This window comes from Enhydra lutris, unplaced genomic scaffold (assembly GCF_002288905.1).
Source record: "Enhydra lutris kenyoni isolate GAN:26980312 unplaced genomic scaffold, ASM228890v2 scaffoldscaffold20, whole genome shotgun sequence".
Taxonomy (NCBI): Eukaryota; Metazoa; Chordata; class Mammalia; order Carnivora; family Mustelidae; genus Enhydra; species Enhydra lutris.
This window is the reverse complement of record NW_019154104.1, coordinates 20,315,342-20,331,892: the sequence shown is the minus strand read 5'-3', so window position 1 is coordinate 20,331,892 and position 16,551 is coordinate 20,315,342. Positions and strand designations below refer to the sequence as shown.

Below are 16,551 nucleotides of genomic sequence, written 5' to 3'. Positions count from 1 at the left end.
CTCCCACAGGGCAGACCTTCTAAGAGACCCTCTGTTTGGCCTTGCTAACTGACTGAAGAGTTCAGTTGGGCTCTCTTGTTCCTGCCAGCATTGCAGAGTGCACAATAAAGCCCTTTCACTAGGAAATGACAAAGTCAAAGCTAGAGGGGCTGAGAAAGTACTCGTACAGAATTCTTTATTGTCTCAAATGCCCCTTGACAGCCAGATCCCAGAATCCTCCTTTTTCACAGACGTGGAAATAACCTCGATATACACGATGGTGCTTTTTGGATTCCTATTTCACTTGGACAGAGTGTGTGAACTGATAAATAAAAATGTGGGTTACATGGGTCAGGAAAAGGAAAGATTTTCTGTTGTGCTGTTAACTGATATTCCCCGCCAAAGTCCTTTTTTCCCCGTGTCCCATAGCTGTGAGGCATTCATAGTGGAAATTATTGCTTTTTTTTTTTTTTTTTTAAAGATTTGACACAGAGGAAGATCACAAGTAGTCAGAGAGGCAGGCAGAGAGAGAGGAGGAAGCAGGCTGTCCGCGAAGCAGAAAGCCTGACTCGGGGCTCGATCCCAGGACCCTGGGATCATGACCCGAGCCGAAGGCAGAGGCCTTAACCCATCGAGCCACCCAGGCGCCCCGAAGTTATTGCTTTTCATATTGCTGGTGGTAGCAGTGCCACTGGAATAGAGGATGTGACTAGGGGAAGAAAAAGAGAGCGATTCACATCACCTGTATTTTCATCCTCTAAATGTCCCAAAGCTTTTTAAGGTGTAAATAGCAATCAGTTTTTAGGAAAGAAAGCTGGAGTCACACTACTTTGACTACTGGGTCTCTCCTCTTCCATAGTGATTTTTTTTTTTTTTTTGGTATTGTTTTGTGATAGGGAAATTGAAGGGACCCCACCAAAAAAAAAAAAAAAAAAGGCTGGTTTTATTGATGTGATGTCAATTTTTGCTCCTTCGCCTACTTCTGTTCTGGCTGGGACCTGTACTCCTGACCTGCATCATGGCTGATAGTACAAATAAGGTATGTCCTCCTCGTACAGGTCAAGGAGTTAATGATTTCTTTGGAGTCTTACAGCACAACAGATAGTATCTAAGGACTGATGGACCACGTGGGGTGGTCACGTGCGTTTTTCAAGACGACTGGCTCCGGACAACAAGACCCCTGGCTCCAGGGCACACGTGACGTATGGAGGACACCTGAGCACTCATCCTTGTTTTGACCAGTCCCAGGATGCCAGAGAGGACTCATACACCAGACTACCGTCCTCAATAAAAACTCCAGACCCCAAGCTAAGACAGACTCAGGCTTCTTTTCCTTACAGAGTCTCCCAAATGCTCCATCAGTATCTGCTCTCTCTATGCCTTCATATAAACTCTGCTCTCACTTCCTGATTGCTCAAGTTTGATTTCTCTCCTGTGTGAAGCAAGGATGCTCTTGGTTGGTCCTGCAGGACTCCCTCTGGGTCCTGGACCTGGCCTGCCCACATCAGTACGCTCTTACAGAATCCCATCTAATGATGCACAGACTAGGCTGCCCTTCTTCCATCATGTCTAAATCTTTAAAGCACGAGGGTTTGTTGAGGTTCCTGAGAATCGTTGATCAGCATCATAAAACTGCAGTGATGCTTCCAAGGGATCTCAGAGTGTTGATGCCCACCTGCGTGGTGGGAGGGAAAATGATCGTGTCAGCTCGGTCTTCTTGTAACACTCTGGTAAAGAATCTGCTCTAGGGGCGCCTGGGTGGCTCACTGGGTTAAAGCCTCTGCCTTCGGCCCAGGTCATGATCCCAGGGTCCTGGGATGGAGCCCCGCATCGAGCTCTCTGCTCTGCGGGGAGCCTGCTCCCCCTCCCGCCCCACCTGCCTCTCTGCCTACTTGCGCTCTCTGTCAAATAAATAAATAAATAAATAAATAAATATCTTAAAAAAAAAAAAGAATCTGCTCTAGAGTAAGATTAGACTTGTAGATTTAAAAAATCACCTGAGCTGTCTCTTTCCTAGACAAATGGTATTCTAGTTTGGGTTTCAGAGGGCTCTGTATACAGCTTGCAAAGGATGATGGGTCTTTAATATTTCTACTCTAGTAAAATTTGGAGCTTTGACCTATAATTAGTATATAACCTTTCAAGGGAATGGAAAAACAGGCTCAATCACCTAATGTGATGTCAATTTTCTTTAACCCTCTGTGTAAATGATGCATACTAAAAAACCCAGGACTACTGTTAAATAGAATTTTCTTTATAAACATAATGACAAAGAGACTGTACAACATCAATTTAAAAAACAGAATGTGACTAGGTCTACTGCTGTCTGTCTTGGAGCAAGAGAAGGGCTCATCCTAGAAATGATCACCTTTCCTCCCAGGGAACGAGGACATAACCCTGGAAAAAATTTCTCTCTTGAGTATTTACCCAGCTAGACATCCGGGGGGTCAGATCCAAATGGTCCCATCATAATCCTTTTTTCGCGGGCAGTGCGCAGATCTCTCACAGGTGATGACTGACTTCTGCTTCTTGTGTGTAGGTCCAGGACTGGACTCTGCGACCATGGATTTGGTGTGTGGGGCCTCACAGGCTGCAGAGAAATATTAACACGTGAGTGCCTATGCCGAACATGTGGTCTCATGTAAGAGGTAGACCCAAAGGGAAAGCCTCTTCAGCCACGGTTTATCAGAAGAGCTCCATGAACAACTATAATACATAATAGAATTTATGGCTTCAAGACTTGTCCTCCTTTGACCCCAGTCAGAAGCCTAATGTGGCAAATATGCCCAAATTTCCCACTCAAGAAGGCTTGGGCATCTGTGTGACGACCTTTGGGATTAGCCTGTATTTTTTATGTCTTTACAATTATGCAGAAGTAGCAGCAGCGACGGGACGCCCTTGTAGCTATGACTGGAGAGACCTATTCCTGGGATGCGCTGAGGAGGTGGATTCACACAGGGTGAACAGTCCCCAGGGACAGAGCAGTGGTCTACTTCAACCCCATAAACCAATGTAGTAATGGCCACGGTTGAGCTTGTACCTAGGTTATAGCATCCTCAGGAGTCTAGATAGTTCTAATATCTTTTATTTATTTTTAAAACAATTTTTATTTATTTTTATTTTTTTTTAAAGATTTTATTTATTTGACAGATCAGAAGTAGGCAGAGAGGCAGGCAGAGAGAGAGAGTGGGGGAAGCAGGCTCTCCGCTGAGCAGAGAGACCCATGCGGGGCTTGATCCCAGGACCCTGGGATCATGACCTGAGCCAAAGACAGAGGCTTTAATCCACTGAGCCACCCAGGCGTCCCTTTAAAACAATTTTTAAAGATTTTATTTATTTATTTGACAGACAGAGATCCACAAGTAGGCAGAGAGGCAGGCAGAGAGAGAGGGGGAGGCAGGCTCCCCACTGAGCAGAGAGCCTGATGTGGGTCTCGATCCCAGGACCCTGAGATCATGACCTGAGCCGAAGGCAGAGGCTTTAACCCACTGAGCTACCCAGGTGCCTGATAGTTCTAATATCAATCAAGGTTTCTGCATTACTCCATGGGCTAATAAGAGGGATGTCCTCTGTGGAGAAAAAAAAAGGACCTCACACACTGCTGGTGGGAATATAAACTGGTACAGCCACTGTGGAAAACAGTAGGGAGTGTTCTCTAAGAGTTAAAAATAGAGCTACCATATGATCCAACAATTCCACCTCTGGGTATTTACCCAAAGAAAACAAAAACGCTAATTTGAAAAGATATGTACATCCCTATGTTTATTGCAGCATGATTTACAATGGCCAAGATACGGAAGCAGCCCAAGTGTACTTCGATAGACAAATGGGTAAGAAAGATGTCACACACACACACACACACACACACACACGAATATTACACAGCTATAAAAAAGGATGAGATTGTACCATTTTCAACAACATCGATGGGCCTAGAGGGTGTTATGCTGAGTGAAATAAGTCAGATTGAGAAACACAAACACCATATGATTTCACTCATATGTGGAATCTTTAAAAAAAAAAACAAACAAACGAAGGGGTGCCCCCTGGGTGGCTCAGTCCGCAGAGTGAGTGACTGTTGATCTTGAGGTCTTGAGGTAGTGAGTTCAAGCCCGACACTGGGCCTAGAGCCTCCTTAAAAAATAAAAATAAATAAAAATAAAAATTGTTTAAATGAATAAACAAAAACAAATAAAAACGAAATATGAATAAACAAAGAAAAAGCACAATCAGACCTATAAATAAAGAGAACCAACCAATGGTTGCCAGAGGGACAAGGGTGTGGGGAGATGGGCAAAACAGATGAAGGGCTGTGGCAGATAAGGGCATCTCTTTCCACTCCCGCTCTATCCCGTACTGTGAGGACCTTACATACACACAGGTGGAGAAGTCTGAGAAGTCTACATAATGTATGATCTCAGTTATGTGACCTTCTGGAAGAAAAAGAACTATGAAGATAATACAAAGATGTGTGATTGCCGGGTGTTTATGGGGAGAGAGGAGGCTGGAACGAGTGAAACACAGATTTTTAGGAGGTTAAACCATTCTGTGTGATACTGAAATGGCCCATACATGGCATCACACATTTGTCAAAACCCGTAGAACTGTACAGCACAGGGTGACTCTTAATGCATGCAGGTATTAAAATATCATTTAGGGGACGCCTGGGTGGCTCAGTGGGTTAAGCGGCTGCCTTTGGCTCGGGTCATGATCCCAGCATCCTGGGATCGAGTCCCACATTGGGCTCCTTGCTCAGCAGGAAGCCTGCTTCTCCCTCTGCCTCTGCCTGCCACTCTGTCTGCCTGTGCTCGCTCTCTCTGACAAAATAAATAAATAAATAAATAAATAAATAAATAAATAAATAAAATATCATTTAGGAGATCAGGGGATCCCAGGAAGGAATGAGACTCTGACGAGATAACTGGAACCTCAACTTAAATATCTTTTGTACAGATAATGTGATGATGATAAAAATATTTGCAAGCATAATTGTATATTAGAATAACATTCTGTGTGGAAGTTACTTCAAAACGGAAATGTGAGTTTTTAAGTGTCAAAAAGATAATCCATTTCAATTGTAAAGAAGAGCTTTGTTTATTTTTTTTAACGGATGATGGTGGGCATCAAACTACTATGCTATGTAGATTTGATTGGATGTACTTAAAAGAGTGGCATAACAGTTTTAGTTTAAAACAGCAATGTGGGAGGTGCCTGGGTGGCTTAGTCAGTTAAGCATCTGCCTTTAGCTCAGGTCATGATCCCAGTGTCCTGCAATCTGAGCCCTGCATCAGGCTCCCTGCTCAGTGGAGAGCCTGCTTCTGTCCCTCCCCCTACTCATATGCTCTCTCCCTCTCTCTCTCAAATAAATAATAATAATAAATATAAATTATATGTATATGTAACTATATGTAAATATATGTATAATAAAAATAAATAAATAAATAAAATCTTTAAAAACAAAATAAAATAGCAATGTGTCAGCTGCCTGGGTAGCTCAGTTGGTTAGGCATCTGTCTTGGGCGCAGGTCATGATCTCAGGGTCCTGGGATCAAATCCCGTGTGGAGCTCCCCACTGAGCAGGGAATCTGATTGAGATTTTCTCTCTCCTTCTGCCCCTCCCCCACACATGTACACACACTCTCTCCCTCAAATAAATAAATAAAATCTTTAAAAAAAATAATAAAATAGCAATGTGTAAATGCTGAAATCAATTAGATCCTTTGCATCTATTTAAACTTAAAGTGAAAACACTTTTGTTTTTTTAAGATTTTTTTTTATTTTTAAGTAATCTCTACATTGAACATGGGGCTTGAACTCGTGACCCCAATATCAAGAGTCACATGTTCTACGGACTGAGCCAACCAGGTATCCCAAAATGAAAATACTTTGGATGTCAATTTAAAAAGTTAAAAAGGTCACAAAGTTTTTCACCATTCTTTCAGAGGGTATGTAAACAAAAGAGTTGGAAGTCCAACATTCTAGACAGCATCTTTCATGATTTATATCAGGACTTGGCAGACTTTTTCTATAAAGGGCCAGATAGTAAATATCTTAGGTTTTGAGGATCAGAGGTCTGTCTCAAACCTACTCAACTCTGCTGTTGTAGCATTAAAGTAGCTACCAACAGTCTCTAATGAATGAGTGTGGCTGTGTTCCAATACAAGGTTACTCGTGGGCACAGCCATTTGAGTTTTGTATACATTTTATGTCACAATATATTATCTTCTTCTGATTTTTTCAACCATTCAAGAATATAAAAATCAGGGACACCTGGGTGGCTCAGTTGGTTGGACGACTGCTTTCGGCTCAGGTCATGATCCCGGAGTCCTGGGATTGAGTCCCGCATGGGGCTCCCAGCTCCAGGGGGAGTCTGCTTCTCCCTCTGACCTTCTCCTCAATCATGCTCTCTCTCACTGCCTCACTTTCAAATAAATAAATAAATAATTTAAAAAAAAAGACAGATTAAAAAAAAAAAAGAATATAAAAATCATTCTTAGTCCACAGAGTATATAAACACAGGAGACAAGCTGGATTTGGTCAGAAGGCCACAATTTGTTGGTCCCTGATTTATAGTAATTTGGTAAATGAGTCTTACAAACTAGTAAGTCACTAGTCTCAAAGCTAGACTGTAATCTGCCTCACATTTGCCAAAGCAAAGGCCTAGTCCTTGAGGCCTTAAGCAAAATAAATCAGAAATATATGAAGTAAAACATGAAAGTTTCTTCTATCACCAATAATCCCATTCCTAGAGGCAACCTCTTTCTTCAGTTTGGAATGTCTTTCCAGATACTCAGCTATGCAGACACACATACATATGCACACATCATATATGGCTTTAAAGAAGCTAGGGACCCTGGTTCACTCACTCTGCTGAGCAGGTGACTCTTGATCTCGTTCTTGTAAATTCAGGCCTACAATGAATGTAGAGATTGAGTAAAAATAAAAAAAAATTAAAATAATAAGTAAATAATAAAGAAACCATATATAAATGTATATGAGTTGTGGGTTCTTAAAAAAGATTTTATTTATTTATTTGACAGAGAGAGAGAGAGAGAGAGCACATAAGCAGGGGAAGTAGCAGGTAGAGGGAAAAGCAGGCTCCCCACTGAGCAAAGAACCCAGTGCGGGACTCCAACCTAGGACCTCGGGATCATGACCTAAGCCAAAGGCAGGCACTTAACCAACTGAGACCCCAGGCGCCCTGTGACTTGTGTTTTTTTTAACAAAAAATAAGACAACATATATTTTGCTGTGCAATTTGATTTTTCAATTTACTATATATATTTTTTCTTAGGTGGGGAGGGGCAGAGGGAGAGGGAGAAAGAGGATCTTTTTTTTTCCCCAAGGTTTTTGGTTTTTTTTTTAAGATTTTATTTATTTATTTGACAGAGATCACAAGTAGGCAGAGAGAGAGAGAGGAGGAAGCAGGCTCCCCGCGGGGCTTGATCCCAAGACCCTGGGATCATGACCTGAGCCAAAGACAGCCACTTAACCAACTGAGCCACCCAGGCAGGCACCCTTCAAGATTTTATTTTTAAGTAATCCCTCCACCCAGCATGGGGATTGAACTTACAACCCCAAGATCAAGAGTTGCATGCTCCACCAACTGAGCCAGCCAGGCGCACATGGGTGAATATTTCAAAGGATAGATTCCTAAAAGCACAATTACTAGGTTTAAAGACATTCAAATTTTTATATTGATGCAGTCATCCAAAAGTTCATACTAGGGTTTCTCAATCTTGACACTATTGACATTTGGGCTGAATAATTCTTTGTTGCAGGGCTGTACTGTACATTGTAGAATGTTTGTTAGCATCTCTGGCCTCTGCCCGTTAAATGACAGTAGCAACTCCCCTGTTGTGACAACCAAAAGAATGTCTCTAGACAATGCCAGATGTTCTCTGGGGGCAAAATCATTGGGTTGAGAACCATTGCCCTGGACATTTTCCTTTTATCTCACTTCCTTCCAACAACCTCTCATATTTTCCTCCCTTCATGATGGAAAAGTACTCAAAGGAACTTGAGTTCTGAATCCAGTGTGTATCTAGTATGTATCACCTGTGAGGTAATAGAAAAAGTAAATATTGGTCCCTCCCACCACCCACTCCTGGCACAGAGCTACTGAAACCCTCATAATTTCCTAATAATAAGAACACTAGGGGTGCCTGGGTGGCTCAGTGGGTTAAAGCCTCTGCCTTCGGCTCAGGTCATGATCTCAGGGTCCTGGGATTGAGCCCCGCTTCGGGCTCTCTGCTCCACGGGGAGTCTGCTTCCCCCAGCCCCCCGTCTGCGTCTCTGCCTACTTGTGATCTCCGTTTGTCAAATAAATAAATAAATAAATAAAATCATAAAAAAAAAAGACCTCCTAAGAGCATTTCTTAGTTCTAATATTTGTCTTTGACCCCTTCCCTGACACAGGGCTCTTAAAACCTTTGTAAATTCTTAAGTGATAAGAGCACCTGGAGCATCTTTTGGTCTATTGAGGTAACCCTAGACAGGCTTCTGGGTTGGGTCTGGTCACCAGAAAGATCAAGCCATGATTAGAAGTTTGGGATTTTCGGCCCACCCCTCATCCTTTAGCGAGGGGAGAGGGGCTAGAAACCAAGTGAATAATTAATCATGCCTGTGACAGGAAGCCTCCCTAAAAGTCCCAACAGTATGGAGCTCAGAGAGATTCTGGTTGGTGAACCCATCCACATCAAGAATGGGACACATACCCCAACTCCACAGGGACAGAAGCTCCCCCCCTCAGGACCCTCCCAAACCTCCCCACCATGTATCTCTTGGTCTGAATGTTCATCTGTCTCCTTTATCATATCTTCAATAAGCTTGTCAATGTAAGTGTTTCTGAGTTTTGTGAGCCACCCTGAGAAATTAATTGAACCTGAAGAGGGGGTTGTGGGAATCTCACAACCCTGTTTGATTTGTAGTCAAATTGGACAGAAGTTGAGGGTAACCTGAGACCTACTACTTGTAATTGGCATCTGAAGTTGGGTAGAAACAGTCTTGTGGGCCTGAGCCCTTACTTAACCTGTGGAATCAGACGCTCTATCTCCAGGTAGATAGTGTTAGAATTTAGTTAAATTGTAGGACCCCCCCCCCCCAGCTGGTGCTGCAGAGAATTGCTTGTTGTGGGGAAAAACCTTCATGTAGTTGGTGACCAGCAGTGTCAGAAGTTAAGTGTTGTGAATGTTCTGTAGGCGAAGGGTAAAGGAGACAAATAAGACAGACATGGGAGGAGGAAATAACTGGGTTTTTCCTTATACAAGAGGGGAAAACAGGTTTTTCTAATACATCACCCTCTACTATTGAGACAGGGAAACTGAAGGGACCCCATGGGGAAAAAAAGTTAGTTTCATTCTTTGCTCCTTTTCCTGCTTCTCATTAGGACCTGCACTCCCACCCTGTACCACAGCTTCTAATACAAATAATGTATGTCCTCCTTATAAGGCCAAGTAGTTAATGATTTCTTTGGAGCCTCCCAGCACATGACCAGAGAGATGGTCATGTACGTTTTTCAAGACCCCTGGCTCCAGGGCATTTGTGACTTATGGAAGACACCTGAGCACTCATCTTTGTTTTGACCAGTTCCTGCATACCCGACACATACACCAGACTACCGTCCTCAATAAAAACTCCAGATCCTGAGCAAAGACAAGACTTATCCTTCTTTCCTTTCCGAGTCTCCTGGACACTCTGTCTGCACCTGCACTCTCTCTGTCTTCAATACACTTTGCTCTCACTTCCTACTGGTCCAGTGTGAAGCCAAGGACCCTCCTGGCTGGTTCTGAAGACCCCCTCTATGTCCAAAGACCCAGACAGCTGGTGTCATTATGGGCTAAAGTATGTCCCCCTCCCTCCCAAATGTTGAAGTCCTAATCCCCAGAACCTCAGAATGTGATATTTGCAGAGAGTAAAGTGTACCTTAGTCCAATATGACTGGTGTCCTCATAAAAGAAGAGGAAATTTGGACACAGATTTTTACAGAGGAGAGATGGTGTGAAAATAGGGAGAAGATAGCCTTCCACCAAGACAAGGGGCCAGCTCTCAGAAACCAACTCTGCCAATACCTCAATCTCACGCTTCCAGTCTCCGGAGCTATGAGAAAATAAATTTTTGTTTATGCCAACAAGTCCATGGTATTTTGTTATGACAGCCCTAGCAAACTCTTGTACCCTCCCAGTGTATTTGAATTTTAGATAAAGAATGAGTGAAAAAGTCAATGACTGAGCCAAAGGAATAACTATCTAGCAATGGGTTTTGGCAGTGGAGATAATTTGGGGCATTTTCCTGAGAGGCTTCAGATCATTCTTTGCAAGCTTAAACATGGAGTTGGCTTTATTTAGCCTGTTTTCTATAGCAGCTTCTCTGATGAACAATTACTAACAATTACTAACTTCTATAATCTTAAAGTCAGTTTCCTTTGATTTATTTAAAGGGGAATTGTTGATTTAAAAAAACCAGAAGAGCAAGACAGGCAATGATTCGAGATCATGAAAATGAGATGAGTTTGGGAAAGTGAAGTTTGTTGCTTAGAAAACACTATTTCTGGGGTGCCTGGGTGGCTCAGTGGGTTAAAGCCTCTGCCTTCGGCTCAGGTCATGATTCCAGGGTCCTGGGATCCAGCCCTGCATCAGGCTTTCTGCTCAGCAGGGAGCCTGCTTCCCTTCCTCTCTCTCTGCCTGCCTTTCTGCCTACTTGTGATCTCTGTCTGTCAAATAAATAAATAAAATCTAAAAAAAAAAAAAAAAAAGAACTTTACTCCATGTCACTCAATTGTATTTCTGGAGATGGTTGTTAATATCTGCTCTTATAGTGAGAACTAAGTAGCACCACAGGAAAAGTGATGAAATTTAAAATAAGTCAGGCTCCAAAAGATGCCTCTTGGTCACAAGGGAATCTCAAAGACAGATAGCGACAACATCCTTTGAGGAAATCACAAAATGTTGAAAAAAGAAAAAGATGAGGTTACAGAAAGGACTGTGAGGAGGAGATGTTTGTACAGGATGTGGAAAAGATACATTTACAGCCCTCTTCTAGCAGCCTTTATACCCTAGCTTTGTGAGCCAAGGAGCACAGCTCTTCCCCCTAGTTCACTGCAGAATGTGTCCCTGCTGATTTACTTAAACTTCTACAGAACATACACAAAAATCTTAATCTCCCCACCCCTCCCCCATTCTGAGGTCCTCCAAACCAGGCTAGAGGCACACATGCCATCTTATAGGGCTTTGCTCCATAATAATAAATTATTATTACTATAGCTATCATTTTTTAAGTGTTTAGTTCTGTACCAGATCCTGTGCGAAGTGCCTTACATGCATTATTTTATCCTCCCAACAACTCAATGAAATAGGTTCAATTATTATTCCCATTTTACAGATGAGATTACTGAGACCTGAGAGAGTAACCTGACTCAGCTAATGCCACAGATAATGAGTGAGCAGGAACCAGAAGTGGGATTTCTTCTTGAAATCCCACTATCCTTGAAAGAGTTTACAGTTTAGGAAGGAAAATGACAAGTACACAATACACAAATACAAGGTGCAAAGTTCTAAGTTCACGTGAAAGGGTCAAGGACAGGATTTAGGGGATGCAGCATGAGTAAAGGTATGGCGAACAGGCAAGGAACAGCAAATAGTTGAACTTCTAGAAGTAGAGCTTAGGGGAGTTGTGAGTGATAAAGCTGTAACATTTCATGACTTCAGAACCTAGCTAAGGAGCTTGAATTTGTTGATGAAGTACAAGATGAATTTCTGAGTGGGGCACTGGCAAATCTGGGGCCACAACTTGAGAAAACTAATGTTGTTGCTACCCGTGTTACACACTGGCATAGGGAGAGATCAAAGTTAGAGACCAGTTGGGAGACTACTTGTAATAGACCAAGGTTTCTTGGTCTCAGAACAGGTGACAGTTTGGGTAAGGTAATTATGTGGTGGGGGGAGGGGTCCATTGCACTGTAGGTGTTTAACAGCATCTCTGGTCTCTACCCACTGCATATTTTAACAATCTACCCCCACCCCCAGCGTTTCCTGGGAGGCAAAACTACCCCAGTTGAAGACCACTGTAATAGACTATATTACAGTCATAAATTTAAAAGGGAGAATGTGACACATGTGCAGGGATAAAACCTAAAAGCTTTGGCAAGTGTTCAGATAAGGAGTTTGACTGAAGAGCATGGAAGGATCAAACAGATGTCCTCTAACATACTCCTAATTGTTTGCAACGCTGTACACTCTTCAGAAGGGCAATCTGGTAAACCCTTTTGGAGGGAGTTTGGAAAAACCTACTAACAATTACAAAAGCTCTCTTGCCCTTTGACCCAGTAATTCCATTTCTGGAAATTTATCTCAAAGGATTCAAATGAAGACATAATCTTCATGTACGAAGCAATAATATTTACAGGGAATAGTGACTGTGCTATTCTCAACAACTGCACCCTCTTGCCTACCACATTTTATAGGGCCTGTTAAATGAGAGGCTCAGAACTAAGAGGTCAATTTAGGATTCAGAGAAGGTGTGATCGAAGATTCTGAGGAGAGAAGCCCAAGCTAATGCAACAAAACCCCACATGGGGTGGAAAGGGCAGATATCAAGAACGCAAGTAGAAAAGCTCATAACTTCTTTCCCATATCACAGAGAGGCCAATGATTGACATTCTGTATATCCTTGCATTCTTTTTTTTTTTTAAGGTAGGCTCCACCCCCAGCGTGGGGCTTGAACTCACAACCCTGAGTTAAGGATCACACGCTCTACACTGCCGACTAAGCCAGCCAGGGCTCCCCCCACCCCCAAAAGACTGAGATTTTTGTATTGGTCAAAGGAAGGAAGGAAATTAGGGAGTCAGCGACGTCATCTGCTGAGAAAGAAGACCCGGTGGAACCGAGGCGTGAACTTTGCCCGAGGAATCTCGATCTTTGCCCAAGGACATTCTTTGAAAATAAGAATTGTGTGCTTTCCTGTGCAAAGTTGCTAGGGAGCGCGCTGCTCAGAAATGAGGACGTCCTGGGAACACTCCAGTACCCAGAGATTAAAGAAGGAAAGAAGAGTTAATAAAGAAGACAACTTTCTTTCTCCCGGAGTCCCCAGCAGTTTGGTTTTTAAATTGCCCAGCAAATGTGGAGCCCTTACAAATTTGGGAGGGACACCGCTACTCTGGTAAGAAGCCGGGTGGGAGGAATGGTGGGCGTGGCCAGCCGGGAGGCCGCGCCCCCTTCCCAGCGTGCCTCGCAGCCGCTCTCCGCGAGATCCTTTCTACCCAGGCCGGCCGGCCACGGAAGGGGTTCCCGCCATGGACGGGCTCCGGGCTAGCACGGGGCTGGTGAGGCGCGGGAGGTTGAGACGCCGGCGCCAGTCGCAGCCACTCAGCGGGTCGGTGCTGGCCCTGCCCCTAAGGCCCAGGAAGATCCGAAGGCAGCTAAGGAGAAGCGTGGCATCCCGCATGGCCGCACTGAGGGCCCAGACGCTGCCCAGCGAGGACTCGGAGGACTCGAGGGTGGAGTCGACGGTAGACGATCAGGGGGACCCGCTGCCTGGTGGGGCGGCGGCCATCCCCGATGCGGCCCGGCGAGAGCCGTATGGCCACCTGGGGCCTGCAGAGCTGCTGGAGGCCTCGCCCGCGGCTCGCTCCCTCCAAACCCCTCGCTCCCTGGCGGAGGGGCAAACCCCGCCCGCCCTCCTGGTGGAGGCGCAAACCCCGCCGGCCCGCCTGGTGGAGGCGCCCGCCCTGCCCGCGCGCCTGGTGCCGGCTTCCGCGCCGCCCGCGCGCCTGGTGGACGTGCCCGCCGCGCCCGCCCGCGTGGTGGAAACCTCGGCCCTGCTGTGCAATGCCCAGCACTTGGCGGCCGCCCCGCCGTCCGCAGCCCCCGCCACGCTGTCCGGGCCACAGGTGGACAGCACGGGCGGGGAGCTGGCCTGGGACTCCCCGCTGCAGCGCGTCCTGGCCGAGCTGAACCGTATCCCCAGCAGCCGGCGGCGGGCGGCGCGCCTCTTCGAGTGGCTCATCTCGCCCATGCCGCCGGACCACTTCTACCGGCGCCTGTGGGAGCGGGAGGCGGTGCTGGTGCGGCGGCAGGACCCCGCCTACTACCAGGGGCTTTTCTCCACCGCAGACCTGGACTCCATGCTGCGCCACGAGGACGTGCAGTTCGGGCAGCACCTGGACGCTGCTCGCTACGTCAACGGGCGGCGCGAGACCCTGAACCCGCCCGGCCGCGCGCTGCCCGCCGCCGCCTGGTCCCTGTACCAGGCCGGCTGCTCCCTGCGCCTCCTCTGCCCGCAGGCCTTCTCGACCACCGTGTGGCAGTTCTTGGCTGTGCTCCAGGAGCAGTTTGGCAGCATGGCAGGCTCCAACATTTACCTCACGCCCCCTAACTCGCAGGGCTTTGCCCCCCACTACGACGACATCGAGGCTTTTGTGCTGCAGCTGGAAGGTAGGAAGCTTTGGCGCGTATACCGCCCCCGGGTCCCGACGGAGGAGCTGGCGCTGACCTCCAGCCCCAACTTCAGCCAGGACGACCTCGGGGAGCCGGTGCTGCAGACCGTGCTGGAACCCGGAGATTTGCTCTATTTTCCTCGGGGCTTCATTCACCAAGCCGAATGCCAGGATGGAGTGCACTCCCTGCACCTCACCTTGTCCACGTACCAGCGCAATACCTGGGGCGACTTCCTGGAGGCCGTACTGCCTCTGGCAGTGCAGGCTGCCATGGAAGAAAATGTAGAGTTCCGAAGGGGTCTCCCGCGAGACTTCATGGATTACATGGGGGCCCAGCACTCGGATTCTAAGGATCCACGAAGAACGGCTTTCATGGAGAAGGTGCGAGTCCTGGTTGCCCGCTTGGGACACTTTGCCCCTGTCGATGCTGTGGCTGACCAGCGAGCCAAAGACTTCATCCACGACTCTCTGCCCCCTGTGCTGACTGATAGGGAGAGGGCGCTCAGTGTTTATGGGCTCCCAATTCGCTGGGAGGCTGGCGAACCTGTGAACGTGGGGGCCCAGTTGACAACAGAAACGGAAGTGCACATGCTTCAGGATGGGATAGCCCGGCTGGTGGGGGAGGGAGGCCATTTGTTTCTCTATTACACAGTGGAGAACTCCCGTGTTTATCATCTGGAGGAGCCCAAGTGCTTGGAGATATACCCTCAGCAAGCTGATGCCATGGAACTCTTGCTCCGCTCCTACCCAGAGTTTGTGAGAGTAGGGGACCTGCCCTGTGACACTGTGGAGGACCAGCTTTCCTTGGCAACCATGTTATATGACAAGGGGCTGCTGCTCACCAAGATGCCTCTAACCTGAACTAGTTCCTGGTTGATTGCTGGAAGCAAGACAGTGGTGATCCTCTCTTAACCACCATTACCACCTTTTTTGCGGGGGCTGGGAGAGGGGTGGGAGGGACTCAGGTACTTACTTTGAGAACCGTTTACCTTTAGGACTGCTTACATTTACCTTTAAGACTGCTTTAATGTCACAAATTTCAGACGGTTTTCTAGGAATCAACACTTCACCTAGGCACAAAAGTAAAAGTAGACGTTGGAGGTGGCAAAAAGGAGCTCTTGCGGCAGAAGTAACTTTGATCCTGATCATTTCAGAGCACCAGCCTCATCATCACCCCCAGGCGTCAGTGTGCTGTGCAGCACCTGCTGTGTCATTCTTCTTGAGACAGAAAATTTTTATTTGGAATTTGCATCCTTCATTTGAGTTCTCTTTCCTCAGTTTGGGGGGAGGGTTGGGGCTAGTATCCTGTTTGTGACTGAGTTTGTGTGAATGTTAGAAAGGTTATTAAAGTGCCAAAGACTGTTTCTAGATTATTTTTTTTAAGACTAGATTATTATGTGATGTGGTTTGAAGGAATTGGGTTGAGGGGAAATAGGGAAAATCTATAATGGCTGAGGCGAAAGGTAACTTGGGGTGGTTGTAGGATTGGAGCCAATTCTATAACTTGAGGGGTAATTTAATCATGCTACTTGAACCCCAAACAGCACAATCCTACTGGAAAAGTTAAGAGTGAATTGTGTTTTTGCTCAGTGCTTGCTAGCATCAGTAGCTGGCATTGCTCCCAAAGGGGCAGCATGTCACCTACTTGTGCCTCAGTCAATCAACTGGTAGCAAGCTGGCCATGAAGGAAGGCTGGTGTTCAAGTTACTTTCCACTCTCATTTTTTTTCTGGCAGTTGGAAGAATCTTCCCCAAACCTGGCAAGTGAATATTCTCATGGTTGGTGGAAGAGAGCCTGGTGTACCAGAGTGAGCCCTGGACTTGGAACCAGAAGACCTGGGTTTGGGGTGGTGGCTGGTAGGCAGCTGACTGAATGATCTGAGGCTGCTGCTACGCCTGGGCACAGATTTTGTAAGTACATTTTGGTACAGCTTGGTATCTGCACTTCATTTAGGTTGTGTCTGGAACTTTAAGATCCTATCACTGTAACTGACAGGTACAGTTACATAAGGTTGAGAACTTTATGAAGTTTTTTGTTTTTTTTTAATGGATGTACATAAAGTGATAGTTCTCTCTCTCCAACCCCACTTTCCAGAGGTAACTGCTATTAAAAGTTAAACTTACAAGGCTTTGTTTGGATGC

General features: G+C 45.9%; 2 protein-coding genes across 9 annotated transcripts in view; one reads left to right on the top strand and one right to left on the bottom strand.

Annotated features, from left to right (window-relative positions):
• Window positions 1-2,215: 2,215 nt before the first annotated feature.
• Window positions 2,216-16,551, bottom strand: part of LOC111148492 (HEAT repeat containing 4) — a 36,140-nt gene continuing 21,804 nt past the window's right edge. Inside the window, exons 15-16 of the mRNA XM_022505074.1 lie at window positions 15,422-15,480; window positions 2,216-2,569 (exon numbers count right to left, since the gene is read on the bottom strand). Of these exons, the coding sequence (XP_022360782.1) occupies window positions 2,411-2,569; window positions 15,422-15,480 (218 nt within the window). The 3' untranslated portion in view covers window positions 2,216-2,410. The remainder of the gene's footprint in view (window positions 2,570-15,421; window positions 15,481-16,551) is intronic.
• The window catches only part of LOC111148493 (ribosomal oxygenase 1), a 36,297-nt gene continuing 32,996 nt past the window's right edge, over window positions 13,251-16,551 (top strand). For 6 of the 8 annotated variants that reach the window (XM_022505077.1, XM_022505075.1, XM_022505079.1 and 3 more), the window contains exon 1: window positions 13,251-16,320. In XM_022505077.1, the coding sequence (XP_022360785.1) occupies window positions 13,268-15,271 (2,004 nt within the window). In that variant the 5' untranslated portion in view covers window positions 13,251-13,267 and the 3' untranslated portion in view covers window positions 15,272-16,320. The remainder of the gene's footprint in view (window positions 16,321-16,551) is intronic. The other 2 variants (XM_022505083.1, XM_022505082.1) reach the window with 2 other exon arrangements.